Genomic DNA, 18,879 nt, shown 5'->3' with positions numbered 1-18,879 from the left:
AAGGAAATCATAGCAAGTGAACCAGGTGGTGAACGCAGGCAGACAATAACTCATGGTAGAGGAGTCGGACAGAGCTGAGGGCGAGAGGAGAAGAAAACCAACACCGGTGCACACATACTGCTGTGTTTCTCACTTGTCATTATCTTAATTTCTTTCCATCACTTTCTGTCCAAATACACCACAAAACGCATTTAGGCTATGTCCTCTTTCCATTTCTGGCTTCCAACATGTTCTCTCCTTGAAAAAAAATCACACTGTATTTTTGTCAGCATTTTCCCTTAATAATCCTGCTCTTCTTCTCTCTGAGGCTTTATTTTGCGGCGTTAGCCGTAGTGGGGGGACGTGGACAGGGCCGAGGGTGCTGCTCACTTGTTTGTTACGACAGATTAAGTCATTGATTTGTAAAAGCGGTGCACTGATGGAGAAGGCCCTCTGCTGCTGTAGACTAGGAGAGAGAGAAAAAAAAAAAAAGCAGAAGAGGGAAATGGAGGGAAGGAGGGAGAAGACGGAAAACGATCAGAGCTAATTGTAAAGAGAAGACTTAAACGGAGGTGGGAGAAAAGAGGTGAGGAAAAAAAAATCCCAAAATAGTTAAGCAAAAAGCTAAATATAGAACAGAGAGATGGATGCCAGGTGGAGATGGGTGAAAAGGTTGGGAAGAAGAGGGATGCAAAGAGGGAGGGGTGTAGGTGCACTTTGAATGACAAGGATGTCAGAGGAAGACAGAGGAGGGAGGCAGAGTGTGAAGGCTTCATCTCTCAATAACATCGACTGCATCCTCCTTCCGCCTTGCTGCTTCAAAGAGCATAAGGGAGCAATTGTGAAATACCTTCACCTAGTTTCAGCATTCCCCCAATTCAGGTTCTTTTCACCCCCCAGAGGGCCAACGGTGAGTTTCTAATTAAAACGTTGGGGGCAAAAGGGTAATTATGATAATAACATAATAATATCGCGAGGGTTATTAGAATGTTCTGTGGTCCCCAAATTGCTTCCTCTGAGAGATCAGATTTCAGTGGCGTTACGTAAAGTCAAATTTCCTTGAAAGTCAGGTGAAATGAAATGGATTCCCCTATGATCGAGGTGCAATCTGAGAAACTGATTCCCTGCTGTATTTCATCAACTCAGGTCTTAAAAAAAAAAGTCCTTTATTTCACCACAATGATGGATCCAGCTCTGTTCTTCACCATTATAAAAAAAAAAAAAAAAACACTTTATGGTTATAAAGTCTGCTTGTTTGTGCTCTGTAAGTTTTGGGGTTTCATACTATCACCTGGATTTGACATTCATGTATTTTACATGTGTATAACAAGAGAACATTTGTTTTTGAGCCTCGAGATCACTCCTCAAATGCTAGCTCCGAGCACAGTAGCTTGGAGCTAGCACGCTGGCGCTCGGAGGGGCATCCCACTGTTTTCTTCTCAGCTTTCTGCGGTACCTGACTGGGATGAGGCTTTGTGGATCCCTGTTACTCCCCATTTACACACCCCCTCATTCCCAGGCAGCCCCGAGGCAGCCCACCTCCAGCTGTGGCTGCCGTTCTCTGCACCGCTTGGTGCAAGTACCGATTGCTTTGGAGTGCCTCCCCTCGCTCAAATAGGCGGTAATTACGGGCTTAAAGAGGTTTAGTGGTCCAGCAAACTACATAATCACCCCTTGAATTAGCCCCAGCTCATCAGCCTCAGTCCAACGAGCAGCGCTTACCACTAGCACCAGCTAGCATGCTGCACCCCCTTCCCTTTATTGCACAGAGGGAAGCACAGCAGCAGGTGTTGTGCAACATCCGGCCCCCTTAATAAATTTCGCCTCCCCTGAGCCGGAATGGGGAGTTCTAATGAAGCACGCCTTCGCTCATACTCGACGCCACCGGAGAGTGTGCACACACCACACATACAGGATATAAGACGCTCTCCTCCAAGTAACAAGGGACCTCACCCTGTACATTTTGCATGAAACACAACAATGCAGCACTTTGTTAAGACTTGAGACTTTGTCATGTGCATACATGCGGTAAGCTTCAGTATACACATAGTGGAGAGACCCACCCAGCTGTAAAGCACACAGATCATTGTTCACACCCTGTGACATTGCAGCAGCGGCTGTGGCGGTGGCTGTTGCCTCTCATTATCTTATGTAAGTACGGAGTATTAAAAAAGCGGTGAACAGCACTTATCAATTATCATAGCCAGAAAGCTGGCGATACAGTACAGTGTCTAATCCACTTTGTACTCGAGCTTTAATGACATACTTTTCACCCCTTGCTTTACCAGCTAACTAGATTTATCTCATTCCCATAGGCAAGAACGATGTGAGATTTCCTTAAATCAACAAAAGCTGTTTTTTGAGAGGGAAAATGCTCATTAATGAATGAAAAACCCGAGAACAGCTGTTTTTTCCCTCTATTTTCTTAATCTTCAGAGGAGACGGCAAGATCAGATGAAAAAAAAGAACATTTTGTAGGGAGCTTCCATTGCAATTCCTGATACATATATTGAGGCCTCCCCCTTAAAAAAAAGTGTTGAATTATTCACACAAGCTTTGGGCTGGTTTACCGTGGACCAACACCATAAAAGAGGCAGTTCCAGTTTTTCAAAATGTATTTTTTTTTTGTATGAGTAGACCAAAGAATGAAACATTTATTTTGCACAGAGTTAGCAGCAGAAGGCAATCTAAAACTCTCATCCACTAGTTGGTTCATTTCGAGTCTCTCAGAAGATCTGTTTTTGCGCTGTTTTGTTATTTTTCATTGGAGCAGGCTGAATCAGAGGAAATTAGGTTAGCGGTGCTTTGTTTTTTCTGTTGTTGTTTTGTTCACTCTCACTCCCTTTTCTTTCTTTCTTTAATCCCTCCTTTCTCCCAGAGCCAGCTTTGTTGCTGGGTCCCTGCTCCCTAATGAAGTCAAAGGGATGTCAGTCGATGCCACCTACACAGAAAGGAATTTGAAATGGCGTAGCTCTCACAGCGCAGCGTGAACACACACGCACACATACACACACACGCACGCACACAGGATGAAAGTTCCACTGAATGAAATAAAAAAATTTTTGGAAATTGGAAGCTTGTTGTGTGAGATACAACAGGCTTATAGGTTGGAGCGCTTGTTTTAAAGTCTGCTCATGCTCAGGGTTTGAGGCATTTGTTGTTAGCATAACAATCTGCCTGCTCTCCAAATATTTAAGGTAATCTCATACACGTCTGGCAGGAGCAAGGCCACACTTCCAGTAAACTGTGTGTTTGTAACTGTGCGAGTACGCGTGTTAGTGTGAGACAGCGTGGTATGATAGAGCGATGCCCTCCTAGCCAAAAAGGCCCCCGGATTAGCCGTCAGGCATTCCTGATGGGCAGCTCAGTTTCCACAGAGATTTGACCCGGGAACAGCGAGGGGAAGAGATCCGGCCAAGTCAAGGCTGCTCACTTTTACCTTAACTGGCACCTGCGAGTCAATAACCATGCATAATGTCGTTGGTGTTGAACCTGCTTGGTATTTCAGGTCATTGGGGGTTTTAGTATCAGGACAGTTAAGCTTCTTCGTGACCAAAATAACTCAAAGCATCTTGTTGATGACAGAGACGTCCACTCAAGTAAATTGCTGTACATTAACAAGTTGTTTACAGTGATTTATTGCTTTTTCTGGCGTCTTTGTGCCTCGTGGCGGACCCCGACCATCTGGTGGTAAAGTAAGCTTGCTGAAAATACAACTGGCCCGTGTCTGTTATCCGCAGATTGTGCAGTGTCATGGCCTCTTTTTGAGAGACATCACATGGTTGTGACACCATATGATCTTCCTCTCTCGTCTTCCTCCCTCCATCCTGTTTCATGGTCGCAGTCTTCTAGAGCTAATGTGGCGTGTCCAGCCTTTTTAATGGGATGCACAGAAGCTGAGGAAGTGTGGCTTTAAATAGAATATATGCAGTGATAATACTGTAATGCTAATGGCTAAAGAGAGAACGCTGAGTTGGTTAACAAGGAAGGTTTGAACACCATGGGGCACATATGCATAAATATATAGCAGTCAGGCATAACATTACAAAGAAAAGAAAGTAAAAAGTCATTTTTTTTTACTGAGGTGGTAAGATAAAGTTAAGATAATCTTAAAGACATTGTTGAAACACACCTCTGCTCATGGTGAAATGGAGCATCCTAAACAAAAGAGGATCTTCTTGCTGCCAGTGCTAACCGCGACGCCACAGTGGTCAAGAAGCCTGGCTTTTAGTGATTTTTTTTTTCTCTTCTAAACAATGCAAGGACGGGGAAGGCAACGTCGAACATGTTCATTTTAAGATTTATTTAATTATTACGAGATTATTCTTCCAGTTGGACAAATTGAATCTTTACTGTAACAGTAGCATCGCATTGTTGGTGAAGCTGCTTTGCCAAAATTTTGTTGCACAAAAGAAAAAATATATGGATTTTTATTGACTACTTTTGCAGTCTGATCAAACAGTGAACTAGTTTTCTATATCGACATGCCCAGAATAGTTTTCTCCCGGGTTAGACATGGGACAAGGGGAGTAAAGAGGGGTCTCACAGAGTATTTATGCTCTTATCTCAGCGTTAAGCCCTGGGGGCTCCAGATATCAATTTCCATGTCTCCTCCTTCCCTCTTCCTCTCTTTCCTTTTTCTATCTATCCCTCTCTTGTTCTTGTCTGGGGAGGTCAGAGAGGAAGACGGTCAGACAGGGAGGGGATGTTGCTGATGCTCCCTTGCTCACCCACACACACATCTGCACATCGTCGTGCGTGCGCGCCCGGCCACGCACCGCCGTTCTTACTCATAAGTTGCTCAAATGACTAACAAGCACGCCCTCGTGATCAGTCATGGTCAAATCGTGCACGGATTCTCTTGGAAAGCAAAAACCTTTTGACTGTAAGGGACGAGACACAACAGACACACACGCATGCACGCTCGCACAGACGCCGCACACATCCGCAATCGCACATACTCAGATTGATAAGAAAAGAGCAAAGCAAAAGCACACACACATACACACACACACACACACACACACACACCTCCTGGCACCCACATGCTCCAAGCTCAGCAGAGAGCAGCAAGCAGGGTGGAAATTCTCATGAAAGGAGTTGTATATTTGGAGAAGACATATCATTAAGATAGGCGGAGGGAAAAGGGAAGGGAGGGAAGGATGCGCAGAAACTTTCCATCTGCTCTTTTAAAGAACATGTTATTGCTTTTCTCACTAAAGGCCTTCCACTCTCGTCCTCCCTCTCTCGCTTTTCTCTCTCTCTCTCCCTCCGCTGAACCACAGCCAAAGGCCGTTAAGGCAGCAGAATCACTCACAGACAATATTAAAACGACGACCTGTTGCTGAGCGAGCAGCTAAATCACAGTGTTTTGACAGATAGGAGCTAATTTGGAGGTTTGGGAAAGAAGGAGGAGAAAAACAGTCCTGATGCGCTGGCCTACTGGAGATCTCCTCCTGTGCTCAGCTCTGTGTGTGAAGGCTTGTGAAGAAACGGATCACGCTCCTTCTCACGTCCGGTAAACAAATGCAGATTTGCTTATTGAAACGGAGCTTTTAGGAAGATACACTGATGGGACCAGTGCATCCAGTGTAAAAAACCAGCCAGGTTTACAGTTTCGGTGACTTGCTGTGGCGACCGATGAAAAAGAGAGCAGCCAAATAGACGTGCGCTATCCCTATAGTCAATCAAAGAATGCCAACTTTGGACCTCCTTCTGTACTTGAATCAATATCGCTATTACGGCCCCCGCTGGCAGTACGTGTGTCAAAGGAATCACATTTTTTTGCCAGCGAGCACATTTTTTTTCTTTCAGTGCTGCTCTGTGAGATTGAGATTGCGTGTGTGTCTGTGTGTGCGGCTGCTTGTGCATGTCTGCGTGTGTGTTGGGAAGCTGGAGGCAGGGAATCAGTGAAACAGGGTGTATTTGTGCTGTTTCGTGGCCGCTGGCGTGGCCGTAGCCCCCCTAATATCACGAGGCAGACACTCCTGGTTCCACAGATCTGCGACACGTAGAATGGACACATTGATCTTTCATTTTCGGTCGGCTTTGTTTCCTGAGAATAAAGACTTTAAAGACATGTTTTCCCACATGATTAGCCGAGATTCATATGTCAGTGGCGAGCGTGTGTGATTTCTGTATGTAAAACACGTCAAAGCATCAGATGACACACACCCTGAAGAGCAGTATTTCTTTATTTTCAGCACACACACACACACACACACACACGCACAGAGACAGAGAAGTGGCGCCCCAGATATGGAGCAGTTATTTTAATTTTGATGCTATCTGATCAGGGCACTTGCACATGCACACTCCCATAGCATTCGAATGGACGGACAGTTCATACGTGCACATGCTCACACATGAAAGCACAAGAAATTGGTTGCAGGAAAAGTGGACACAGATTTGGCCAGAGGCGACAATGCAATTATAACTTAGCGCATGAAATTAGCCTCCTTGTGTTCTCATTCCCCCGCAACCAATCACATGGACAAGTGAAGGCTGGGGAGGAAAAAAAAAATCTGTCTCCTCGCCGTCTCCGCTGGGTCGTCCCATCATTAAACACAATCCTGTTCATTATGCACTGAAAAAAAGTGTCATGAAAAAAATGAAAAAGCTGGCGCCGCACCGATTTTGCACGTCTGATTGACTATCAAGGGTGTGTCCTCTTCTTAGACATCCTGCTTATGTTTGACAGTAGTCGAGTGTGTCGCCTATTACTGCTTTGCACAACATGAGATGGCGATTCAGTGTTTTTTCACTTATGTAAGTCACATCGAGTTAGCTTTTTTGTGAGTGTGTGTGTGTGTTTTCATGATTTTAAAAAAGAACAGACGGCTTATTGAACTAAAACAATAAAACATTTTGTCAGTCATGAGTGCTAAACTTCAATTTAGCTGAGAAAACATTCGCCTGCTATTTTATCAACATCTTCAAGCGCCTTTTGAATTCATTTTCTTTTTCGCGGTTGTGTACATGTCATTTCACAGAATTCATAGTTTTCCAGCTACCGCCGCCCCCTTCAACAATCCATTCTGTGGCTCTCCTCCCTCCGAGTCCCCCGGTTTTACGGCCTGCCTATGGCGTCCAGCACAGGCCGTGTCTTGTCTCAGTCATGAACAGCACATTGTCCTCGGCGAACGAGGTCCGGTGCATCTGCGATACACCCCCCCCCCCACTCCAATATAAATCAACACTCTCCCCCAAGTTCACATTTATCCAATTTATTCATTCTATATATTTAAACAGGTGGCCCGGCTTTAACGGCTCTCAGCTGTTTTCTTGAAAGCGGGCGGGCGGCTGCGCCGTCAGCGGTTTATATTTAAACACTGGGCTCCGAGTCGGTCCGGCCTGTCTTTCCAACAAGTGAACTGTTGTTTATCAGGCGTGCATGTGTCGTTTCAGTCTTTGAATTTGCAAAAGAAAAAGAAAAAAAAACTTCATGTAAAGTAAATAGTCTCTTCAAAGTGAAAAAGTTATGACCATGGGCTGATTTCCATAAAATTTATTCAAAATGTGGTATTGATGAAAATTGCTTTTGTCTGTAAAACTGTGCATTTGATTTGTATATGTCACACCTGCATGTTATTTTAATTTTTATTTAATTTCAAAAACCACCAAAAAAGAGAGAAATAGGGCTTTGCTGCCATACACAAAATAATTCTAATAATTCTGAAGTCACACATTTGTAACGAGAGTTTCTTAGTACTGTAAAAGCACATTGTATGGAATGTTTTTATCCAGCTTAGTCCTGCCATGTGATAGATATGAGTGCTTTATGGTGCCAAAACAGATTTGCTCTGCGACGGAGGAGTCTGATGTAGTCTTCCTGTTGAAGTCTTTATTGATTTATTCTAAATTCTTGTGGCGAGGGCACTGGACCTGGATGGCTAGGAAGAGAAAAACAACAAGTAAAAATAATGGAGACAACAACAAATACATCAACTGCCACCAGAAATCATTTACAAAAAGGGGAAAATAAACACCAATAAATTGAAATTGGTTTTGGGAAGCTTTGAAAAATAACTGTAGGTGTCTTCTTCATAAGGATGTTCACTGTTTTACAGATTTTGGAGGGATAGAATTGTTAAAAATATGCAATGAATTAAAGAAATGATATAGCTTGTGCAGTATTTGTGAGAGTTCTGAGAACTTCTTGTTAGTTGCAGTTTTGTGCAGTGCGCACGATAAGCATGAAAGGGTTTGGCCACTTGGAAAAGTCTCAAAACTCTAAATACCTGACTGAAGCGGTATTGTGTAATTTCAGAGACATTCGTGATTTTCTACTTGACAAACATTCCGAACCTGTAGCTCTTTCCGAGTAAAAACAGGATTTTAGCAGAAAGGCAAACTTAGCAGTCGCGTTACCGCACCGCTGCAGAGAGGATAAAAGCAAGCAGCAGCAATAAAGATGAGACATTTCACATTCTCTTGTCTGTATTCCATCGGGTTAATGTTACATATTCCCCATTCACTGATTACATATGCAGCAGGGTGAAAGGGGGGCCGTCGACGCGAATATATTTGTGTAAGAGGCTGCCTAATTACCAGAGCTGGTTCTCCACTTCACTTAACTTTCTAATTGGCTTGCCTTTTTGGCTGCCATTAATTACAAGATTTCATATTCCATTAATGATTGGAAGGGTGGGGGGGGGGGGCGCACATGAATGTGCACGCACTCACACATACATACAGTATACATTCAGATAGGCACACACACGGGCGCATACTGACACCTACGCACCAATGAGCACGAGCACACATCTCATTTTCTACCTCTCATTACGCCGCGTGGTTTTTGAGTGTGCGACCGTGTGTGTGTGTAACCTGTGCCCCGCAACGTCTCTTTCTCTGCTAAAAGGCACATCAAAACCTCTTTTTCAAAAACAAGAAGCTTCATTAAACAATTTGTGGTCAGCCTTTTTTTTTTTTTGGTGTTTATTTATTTATTTATTTATTTATTTATTTTACCCTGATACACGCTGTCTTTCTCTTTCGTAGCATCCGTACCCGTCAGAAGAACAGAAGAAACAGCTGGCACAAGACACAGGCCTCACCATCCTACAAGTGAACAACTGGTAAGTCATTTTAGAGTTTACATGCAGTCGATTTCGAGGGGTTCGACCCCGCAGGCTATCCCAGTTCTTAATGATTGGAATTAATGCCTCCACTCCTCCCCTGTTTTCATCTCTCTCTCTCTCACACACACACACACACACACACACACACACACAGAACACGCACACCACTTACTGAATCATCCTCACCTAGATCAATCCATCTAAAGAGATATGGCCTGGAGTGGTTTTCCAAACCAACGGCCGAACTCAGCCCAAACATGAGCATCTATGTTAATTAAGAGTCAAACTGCTCTCTGGAAGAAAAAAAAAAAGAAAAAAAAATCCAATATAATCATTCAACATGCACAAGTTATATACAAGAATGATTACCTCGAGAGTGGTATCTCTCAGACTAATGATAGTGTTTTACTTCGGCAAACTTATTTGGAGTTTGCAGTTTTCTGCAGCCTCACATTTGAAGTGTCAGCAACATTTGTTTGAATCACTCGGTGATTGCACCTGTTCAGATGCCTTTTCTTTGGATGGTTTGTTAACAGCTAGTCGCAGTTTAGGGATGCATGATTCTGAAGTGCTTAGCTAGTCTTGCTGGACGTCCGTCGGTCTGAGTCCTGGCTCGCAGGCCTTTCTCTGCAAAAATTGCCTGTTTTGTTTTTCATTCTGCAAGCGAGAGTCATTGTTTTTTAAGCAATGTGTGTGTATGTGATTATTTCTTTTTTTGCCCCGTGACGCAACTTTTATTCTGATAAAAACAGCTGCAGATGATAGATTGATGATAAAAGTTTCAGCAAAATATGTTTTGATTACTTCTGCGAAGACATTTAAAAAGGAAAACAAGAAACAGGAACGTGCTCAATTTCAAAAGAACTAAGAGATGCAGTTATTTTACTCACAATACTTCAAGCTGCATATTATAATCGTTAGTCTTTTAAAAATTAATATCTCGGCTTTCTCCTGACCGTATACCAGCAGTATTTAGAGCACTTTCCATAAAGTGGTAAGCATTTAAAGCCGTCCTTGTTAGCAAGCGGGGCTTGAAAGCAGAGAGCATCTCTGCTAACCTGCCTTTGCAAATCACTGCTCTGTAAGTGGCGACTGGCCTGTTAATTGGGCACACGTGTGACGGGCCACGGCCATAAAGTGAGCGAGCTAACTATTCATTTTAACCTTAGGTAACACTGTAAAAGGTAGAAAGGGGCCCTGTGTCCTTGTGCAGCGCAGTCTTATCAGAGAGATGGCTATCAGCACATGCTTAGTGTTATTAGACATGTCTAATTAAAGGGGCTGGAGTCTGGGTAACTGAGGCAAGGCCCGGGCAAAGGGTGTTTGATCTGAGCGGCCCTTAAAATAATCCTTGAAAGTATCAGTCAGTTGCAAGGTATTGGCATGAAAGTGGAGACTGCAGAGAAGGCAAAGAGCAGCAGAAATAAAGAGAGAGTTAAAGAGGCAGACAGAGTGAAAAATAGATGAAGAGAAAGAGAGAAAGATAAGGAGAGAAAGGATAGAAAGAGATGAGACACGATAACTCCCCATTACCAGCAGTCTAATGATGTTAACATTATTCCCAGCCATTGTTCAATCTGAGACCTCAGAGACAGACAGACGTTAGATTAGGGTATGAAATATCAGGCTGTGGAGAATTCATTTCATACCAGGCCAGAAACAATAGACACACACACACATACACACACACACGCAGCCTGACAAAAAAAGGCCTCCTGACCAGAGGGAATCCTGTAGAGGTTATCAAATCACGTGACCCCCCTGAAATCCATTGGGGATCAATTCTTAGAGCTGAGATAAAGCCGAGCTGTGTGTGAGTGAGTGTGTGTGTGTGTGTGTGTGAGAGAGAGAGTGTGAGTCAGATAGACAGTCACATGAACAGTAGCTTGGTCACTTAAGGCTGACTGTGTGCTCTCATTCTGTTTGTTGTTTTTATTGGTAGGGGGATAGCAACACACCCTGAAGGTGTGTATGCATGTGTGTGCAAGACCAACACACACTGTGTCAATCGTAGGAGGTTAATCTTGGTTTGTGGAAGATGTTGTGTTTGTGTCTGTGTGTGTGTAAGAGAGGGGAACCGGGGGTGGTTAATCTAAGGGGTATTAGCTGTTAAACCCTGCATGCTGGGATCCTGCTGCCCCCTCACATTTTGTTGTATACAAGTGTGTGTGTGTGTGTGTGTGTGTGTGTGTCTGTGTGTGTGTGTGTGCGCGCCCGCGCGCACTTGTCCACAGGCATATTTCCACGCATGGTTCGGTTGTTTGAGCGAGCGAGCAGTACACTGTAGCATGGCAGGGTGATCGGGGAGCAAAACAATAAAGTGAAATCACAAAATGAGAGGGCGACAGAGAGGCGAAGGTGGAGAAACTGACCAAAATAAAGAGAGGACGGCAAGCAGAAGAAGGAAACTGGGTGTGAAGTCGACGTGAAAAGGACACACACACACACACACACGCACACACACACACACACTCAGAGGTTATGTTAGGGAAACTGCCATTTTGCAGGCGGGTTGTTGTGCTGGTTGGGAAGCCCCGTCATTGGGTGTCTCCATAGCAACCCCCGGTGATGTTACCTCCTGACCCACTGATTTGGTGGAGTCAATTTCCCTAGATGTGATTCTGTTTGTCAGTGCGATTGAGACGCGCACACAGAAACTACCACGCGCGTCAAAGTCCAGCCGCTGACACACACTCGCACGCACGCACACGCACACACACACACACACACACTAATGCATTCACTTGCGCTGAATCACTTCTCCAACTGTGAAATCAAAGCGAGGAGGACTTCAGAAAGCATAAAACACTTAGTGGGTGTGTGTTTCACGGTCGCATGTAGGCCATCGGTGTTAAATTCATGTCAAATGGCCGCAGATGAACCGTGGGTCAGCCGTGTTTGTTGTCCCAACAGGCGGAGATTTAAGAAAAAAAAACAGAAACATAGACTGACAAATAAAACGCTGAACCCCGTCGCATGGTCCGTCACACAAACACACGCGCCGCGCACACATGCAGAACCTCGGTCTCTTTATCGTCATGTGCATTGTCTTTGCCTCACATCGGTAATCACACACCCATATACTCCCCGTGTGTTTCTCTTTCTCTCTCACGCACCATAGATGTGTTAACACACATGTTGGTGTGCATTATTGATGAGCGAGCACGCGGTAGGGCTCAGCAGATTAAATAAAAATGCTAAAGGCCGGCAAGGGGCGCAGATCACTCATGAATTATTGGCAGAAATACGCAGCACCAGGGAATCTCAATTTGAATGGAAAAGGCATGTGTGTGTGTGTGTATGTGTGTGTGTGCTCACACGCACACACACACGTGCTCATGTTCATATTTACCCAGCAGAATCATATATAGAGAATGTAAACACATACTGTACCAAAAGCAAACAGTTTCCATCCGTCCAGAGTTGCCCATGCAGCATATAGATAAACACACATGGAGCACATGCACTTTCAGCATAGGTGCGGCGTGTCGCTCAGTGTGACACTGCATTGTTGCCGCGCTCCGAGCAAACACAGACGCTGCGAAGCGCCTGAATCAGCACGCTGTTGCCGCTAACTGCTGGAACAATGTATACAAGTCCGTTTAGTTAGACCAGGAAGTAAACGTTCTGGATTAACAGTGGATCCTTGTCGTCCTGTTGACGTTCACTTTCTGAAGTAGTTGCAGGTGAGGAAGTTAAAAAAAAAAAATTAAAAAAAAAAAAGTTTTGAAGCAAGCCAACACTGGCAAATTGAGAAAAGGTCCAAAGACTTTCAGTCCAGGATGGTGATTATATGCATACATGGTAATTTCTTTCAGACGTTGTATATATCGTTTTATCCAACTCGGCGTTGTGAAGAGTTTGAGACAGACCACACACACACACACACACACACACACACACACACACACACACACACACACTCACATTAACTCCAACAGGAAATTTTAGAGTTACTAATTAGCCTCAAATGTTTGTACCAGGGATAATATGCAAACTCCACATGCACAGAGAGGCATGCTGGTGCAGTGGTTCGCATTCTGGCCTCACAGCAGGAAAAGCCTCTGTTCAAATCTCAGATGAATGTGTGTGTGTGTGTGTGTGTGTGTGTGTGTGTGTGTGTGTGTGTCTTGTGATGGACAGGCGGAGGGTTCAGGGTGGCCCAGCACCCAGTAATACGGGATTAAAAGAAGCATTATAGAAAATGGATTGAGAACACATCAAGAAATTGAACCAAAACGTACTTTTCAATTTGACCCTCCGACTCTGCAGTAACAGTTTAAGCAAATCTTCAAAAATAGCTACAGTTACCAAGAAGTGAGGCAGTCAATACAGAGTTTGTAATTATCTTAGAGCAAATTGAATCAGATCAACTCGATTTGGTCGTATAAAATCATGTTCAATTATTCACATGTGGCCTGTCTACTGTATTTAATAAATATGGAGTAAATATGGATCTGTAGAGACTCAAGCCAAGCATTAATTAGATTATGGACTGTTGATAGACCCAACTTCAGGTGGATCAGCAGCCGTATTATCACAGTGGACAAAGCAGCCTTTTACCTGCTCACACAGTCGTACCAGTGGCTGAAAGCTCAGTGCTCAGAAAACGTCCTTGGTTCTCCCTCTACTCGCTCCTCCTCTGGATACAGTCAGTATCTCTGTGCTAAGTTCTCCTAACGCTCCTGTGATGTAAAAATCGATAGGGAGGTCATCAGGTTTCCCTTGTTGCCGGCCCCTCCCCTTCCTGCCTGCAATTTAATAATACCCCTTTAAAGGCAGTGTTTAAGCCCCGCCGAGCAATTGTTTTGTCAATAAGACCTCCTTTTACGAACGTCTTAAAAGCATGGACAGAGGGGAGAGCGAGGGGAAGGGAACGGCAGCGAGCGAGGCAGTATTTAAAAGGGCAGAGTGGACGGACGTGGAGGCTACTTAGGAAGGAGCGGCGTGGCACATACATATGTGATGCTTATCGGGTTTCTGAGAGCGCAGGGAAGAACAGGAGGGGACGAGGTGAGGGATGGCAGGGAGGCGTAGTGAGCGACGGGGGGGGGTTAGGTGGAGCAACGTGGGTGAAGGAGAGAGTGCAAACGTGGACGTAAAGGAAGCACTTTTGTTCCGGTTTTATCATCCTGCGCGTTAAATCAGTCGTATTTAAGTTAACTGTACATTTCATGCCTCACTGTAAAGACCGACATAGTTTTAAGGGTCCTGAAAATGCACGTAACACATGTGCTAGGGATTTATTTGATTTGTAAAGTTTTATAAATTAAATTAACATTAACTGCAATCATTAAAAAAAAAAAAACTGTTTTGTGAAGGTTTGCCACAAGTTGCAAACACATCTTCACACATCCAAGCAAAGCAATTCTTTTCAGTGCAGAGTGACGTCAATCACAAGCACAAACTATGAGCTAAGCTGCATAACAAAAAACAAAAAAAAAAACAAAAAAGAAGGAAGGCCATGTTCAGTAATCAGGGAGGGACGGAAAGGGTGAGAGAGGCAAACAGGTAGAGTGAGATGAGCTGCGTGTTTCAGTAGGTTCGACAGGTTAGAGAGAAAGAGATGCTTCAACTTGTTCACAGAAAGAATTGCGAGATTGTGTGTGCGCGCGTGCGCGTGTGTGCGTGCATGTGTGTGAGTGTGTTTTTTTGGAATTAGCAAGCCAAGTTTCAGTCCATGCCCTGAAGCCTCTTTCATACACTGCAGCTCTGTCAAGTTGCTTCAGCCTGAAACTCCCTGACATTACAGAAAATGCCACACACACACACACACTCACACACGCACACACACGCTCCCCTCTCGATGTGACCTCACCCCCAGACTTTAACAGTGAGTTAAAAATGTGAAAATAATTTCAAAAACAATATTTTCCTCTCGCAGTTTGAAGTCCGTTTTCTAACAATAGCCCTTTGCAGGAAACTTCAGCTCGTGCAGACACAACCCTGTCTTTACTGTGTTATGTCAACACAAAATGCGTGTGTGCACGCACGCGCGCGCGCGCTCGTGCGCACGTACCGCAGTTGTCCATGTGCAAAGACACACTCCACGCCGAACGCCCTCCTCCTCCCGTTCCTCCCTCTTTCTTCCTCTTACTCTGTGTTTCTCTTACATCACAGCACGCCGCCTTAGGCCAGACCTGCATTTCTCTTCACTCGCCCCTCTCTCTGTCTTTTTTTTTTTTTTTTTTTTATTCCCTCCTCTTTTCTCCCCCACTCCTCTCCTTTTGCTTTTCAACCTCCTTTTGTAGCAGGCGAGCAGGGGGGGGGTGGGCAGGGGGTCCGAAACATGAAAGGGCGGCAGAATGTGAATGCCGGGACCTGTGTCGGAGTGCACATGGTCGCCGCCGCACTCGCCGCCATCAGTCAGTTGTTGTTCTCACGCCGATGTTGGCTTGTGTTGATCAAACACAGCTCTGAAGTGAATCGGCGGGACGCGGCGCGAGCGTTTTGTGCCAAAAGTGGATATCCAGAGAAAAAAAAAATGAAAATAGGATGGCAGCTTTTGCAATTACCAGACAGAGGACTAACTCCGATTTCATGCAGTTTAAATAAATGACGCGTCGATGTAAAGGATTTGTCGATCAAGCATATAATGAGAATGTTTTCTGGCGCTGACACACATGTGGAGACGGTCTGCCAATATTAATGAGATGGACTGATTCAGACATCAGACCCTTATTCTAAACCCTAAAATGTCTTATTAAACCTTTATAGGGAATTCATGGAAATACTTGGAATAGGCATATTTTTCTGCACTTTTGTGTGACTTTTCAAGTAAATTAGCAATAAACTCTATTACAAGCCGTGTGTGTAAATTCATTGGCAAATATAAAGCTGTCAAAATCACAAATGCTCTAAATTTATAGCTGGAAAATGTCTCTAATTGGCTAATTTGGATAAAATTGTCATGGATTTCTGTTTAAAAAAGATAAATAAATAAGAGAAAGTACACAAAATTTGCGTTACTAGTTACACTGTACAGATGTCACCTGCTCTAGTTGTATGTGGAGCTACAGTTCATGTCACCAGGATTATTTTTCATTTTAAACCATATTTTCTGTGAGTACTCTGTTTTCTGCTGACAGTGAAAAAAAAACATGCATTTGAGGTCATTTTAAATTTAGCTGTGAGTGTGTGTCTGAGTGTGTGTTTGTCCCATGGTGTCCAGGATGTAGCCTGCCTTCACACAGTCAGCTGGGACTGGCTCGAGGGCTCTGTTGTTGGAGAACTCAATGTAAAGGAAGAAGGAAGCATATAAATCAGTCAGGTATAGCTTGGGTTTCCAGAGAAAAGATGCTCAGAACTTCAGTATTTATGTTAGTATGAGAAGTCTAAAGCAAAAGTCATCATTTTAAGATATGCTAGAGATCCCATGAAAGTATGAAATACTTCTAAATCAGCAATTTGCTTGCTAAACACCCGAATATTAGTTGTTTTAATTGAAGTTTTTTTTAAATGACAGCAAACTGTTAAAAAGCCTAACCTATATGGTGTGTTTAGACATAAAAATAATTTGACATAATTAAAGTAATATGTAGAACAAAACGCGATGTGGCTGCTTTTCTCCCTTCTGCTCTTTTTGCCGTTCGCTGACTGTGGACATCCACTGCCTAAAAATGTTACTGGCTAGTTTCTGGGCAGGCGAAGGGATCCCCGCAGCGATGGCCGCTGTGAGCCGGCGGGGGGAAGTGACACGCGCAGAGACAGGATATGACACGGGCAGTATGGGAGGCAGGGCGGGATTTAGGTCAACCAATTCTTGTTCACAACAGTGGCCACTGCAAGCCCTGTCAGCAATGCTGGCTCTGTGTGACACTGTGGTCATCCGTGTCCAAACTCGTTTTTTTTTTTTTTTAGTGGTGTCAGGTTTGTGTATATTTTTTTAAACAAATATATTTGAAAACCTGCCTCTAAAACCAAATCACACACACACATGCCCAAGTGGCGCACTGCTGACAGAGCTTTCACACGTGCACAGAGCAACACGCAGAGACTCGCACACATTTCACTCCGAGCCCGAAGGCTAAAAGGACGCAGGCTCCGTCCAGCGTTGTGTTTGTGGAGTGGACAGCCATGTTGTTTCTGGGTAAAGCCGGGCTTCCAGCCATGCCCTCTCTGTGGCATTGATGGATGACTGCCTGCCTCAGTCCAAGACTGTGTGAATGTGTGTGAAGGGAAGCAGGAACGGAGATAAAGGAGAGTGACTGGGGTCACGTGACAGCTCCAGTCACATACCTGATGTCCGAAATTCACTCTTTTAATCCTTGTTTTCTGTCTTTCGAGCTTATGAACTGCTTTCCTCTCTCTCCCTCCCTCTCTCTCTCTCGCCGCTGTCCCGCTCTCCCCCCACCCACCGCGTATACTTTGCCTTTTGGCAAGTCCTATTTAGAAGTCAATGAGTGTTGCAAAGCCAACTCAGTCAGAGCCAATGAGTTCATATATGTTTTTCAAGTGGCCGACATTTCCTCCATATGAGGCTGAGAGGCACCTTGTTGTCATGGACACACACAGAGACACACACATACAGACACACACTGAGCTCTTCTCCGCTGTGCGTGTCACCCAGCCTGTTGCTCCACTCTGTAAAACCAGCTTTAGTGGTAGATTCATGGCTCTTTTAATGGACACTGGGCTCTTGGGTAGTGCAGCTTGTGTGTGTGTGTGTACGCGTGCGTGTGTGCATGTGTACATACTCCCATTTATGTGTGTGCAGTAATGGGGATTAAGTGACCCCTTGGCTGTTCTCAGTCTAAAGCTCCTTTTAAATTTCACACTGTTTTCTTAAGTTTCCCTCCATATGTGGCACTGGATCCTGCTAATCCCTCCTCATGTTATTAGGAGCTGGATCAGCAGACCTGCATGTACTACATGCGTCTGTGTGTCAGTGGGTGTGTCTGGGCATAGCTGTGCATGCAGTTGGAGATGTTTCAGGAGCGATCCGCCTGCCAGTAAAGACGTGTACGTTGTGCTGACTCAAAAACACAGGCCCCTTGTCTCATAGGAGGCTGGCTGCAGCCACACCGTGTCGCGTAGCTCCATCGTGACCTCACCTCAACTGTACTGTGTCGTGTGTGTTCCACATTGTCTTCATATGTTGGCGCACGTGCAAACAAGCGTGTGTGTTTATGTCTGCAGTGACACAACTAACCCCGGAGTTACATGCAAATAGCCAACATTTGTAATGCATATCAGTTTTCTTCCTGTCAGAGGAGGCTGGCTGCTGCACGCAGTCACCACTATGATCTGGTTGCATGCTCTGCATGCAAAGCATGTATGATGTATAGTTATTTGCAGCAGTTTCAAAGGGCCTAGCAGCTTTTGGGAAAGCAGCGAGTACGATGTTCCTTGCTGACAAGTGAGCGCTTGCCGCGCCGACGTGTCCACTTTGTTACTGTGTGTTCGCTGGTAGCTGTTTGTACTTGTTGGGAGCAGCTTAGAGAAATTAAGAACAATGTAGTTTCCAGGCTCAATATTGAGTTTGTAGGCTCAACGCAGCAGCTGAAACTCCCTGACCCTTTACAGTCTAACAAGGACGATTAGAATATGACATTTTTACACTGAGGCAGTAAAATATTGGAAAGCTTTTTTCGAAAATGTTTCCTTATTCTTTTACATCCACTGTCGTCATCGCATAACATTTTCCATCATGGAAATACAAAAGAAATGTCAATAGTGCTTTGTACAGAGAACACAGCTAAGCTGTTTAAGCAGCACTGGCCTGTTTACAGACCATGCAAACTCTATAAAAGCGATTTCAATATGGTGAAAGCCAATGGGAAAACCAGTGACTCATGTTTGCATTAGTTTTGTGTTC

General features: G+C 44.4%; 1 protein-coding gene across 1 annotated transcript in view; it reads left to right on the top strand.

Annotated features, from left to right (window-relative positions):
* LOC115399730 (homeobox protein Meis1) overlaps positions 1-18,879 on the top strand; it is a 74,527-nt gene that overhangs the window by 40,207 nt on the left and 15,441 nt on the right. Inside the window, exon 4 of the mRNA XM_030107271.1 lies at positions 8,983-9,059. Coding sequence (XP_029963131.1) covers positions 8,983-9,059 — 77 coding nt within the window. The remainder of the gene's footprint in view (positions 1-8,982; positions 9,060-18,879) is intronic.

The sequence above is a fragment of the Salarias fasciatus genome, chromosome 13, assembly GCF_902148845.1.
Source record: "Salarias fasciatus chromosome 13, fSalaFa1.1, whole genome shotgun sequence".
Classification (NCBI taxonomy): Eukaryota; Metazoa; Chordata; class Actinopteri; order Blenniiformes; family Blenniidae; genus Salarias; species Salarias fasciatus.
The sequence above is the reverse complement of the archived record's forward strand: the minus strand, read 5'-3'. Positions and strand labels throughout refer to the sequence as shown.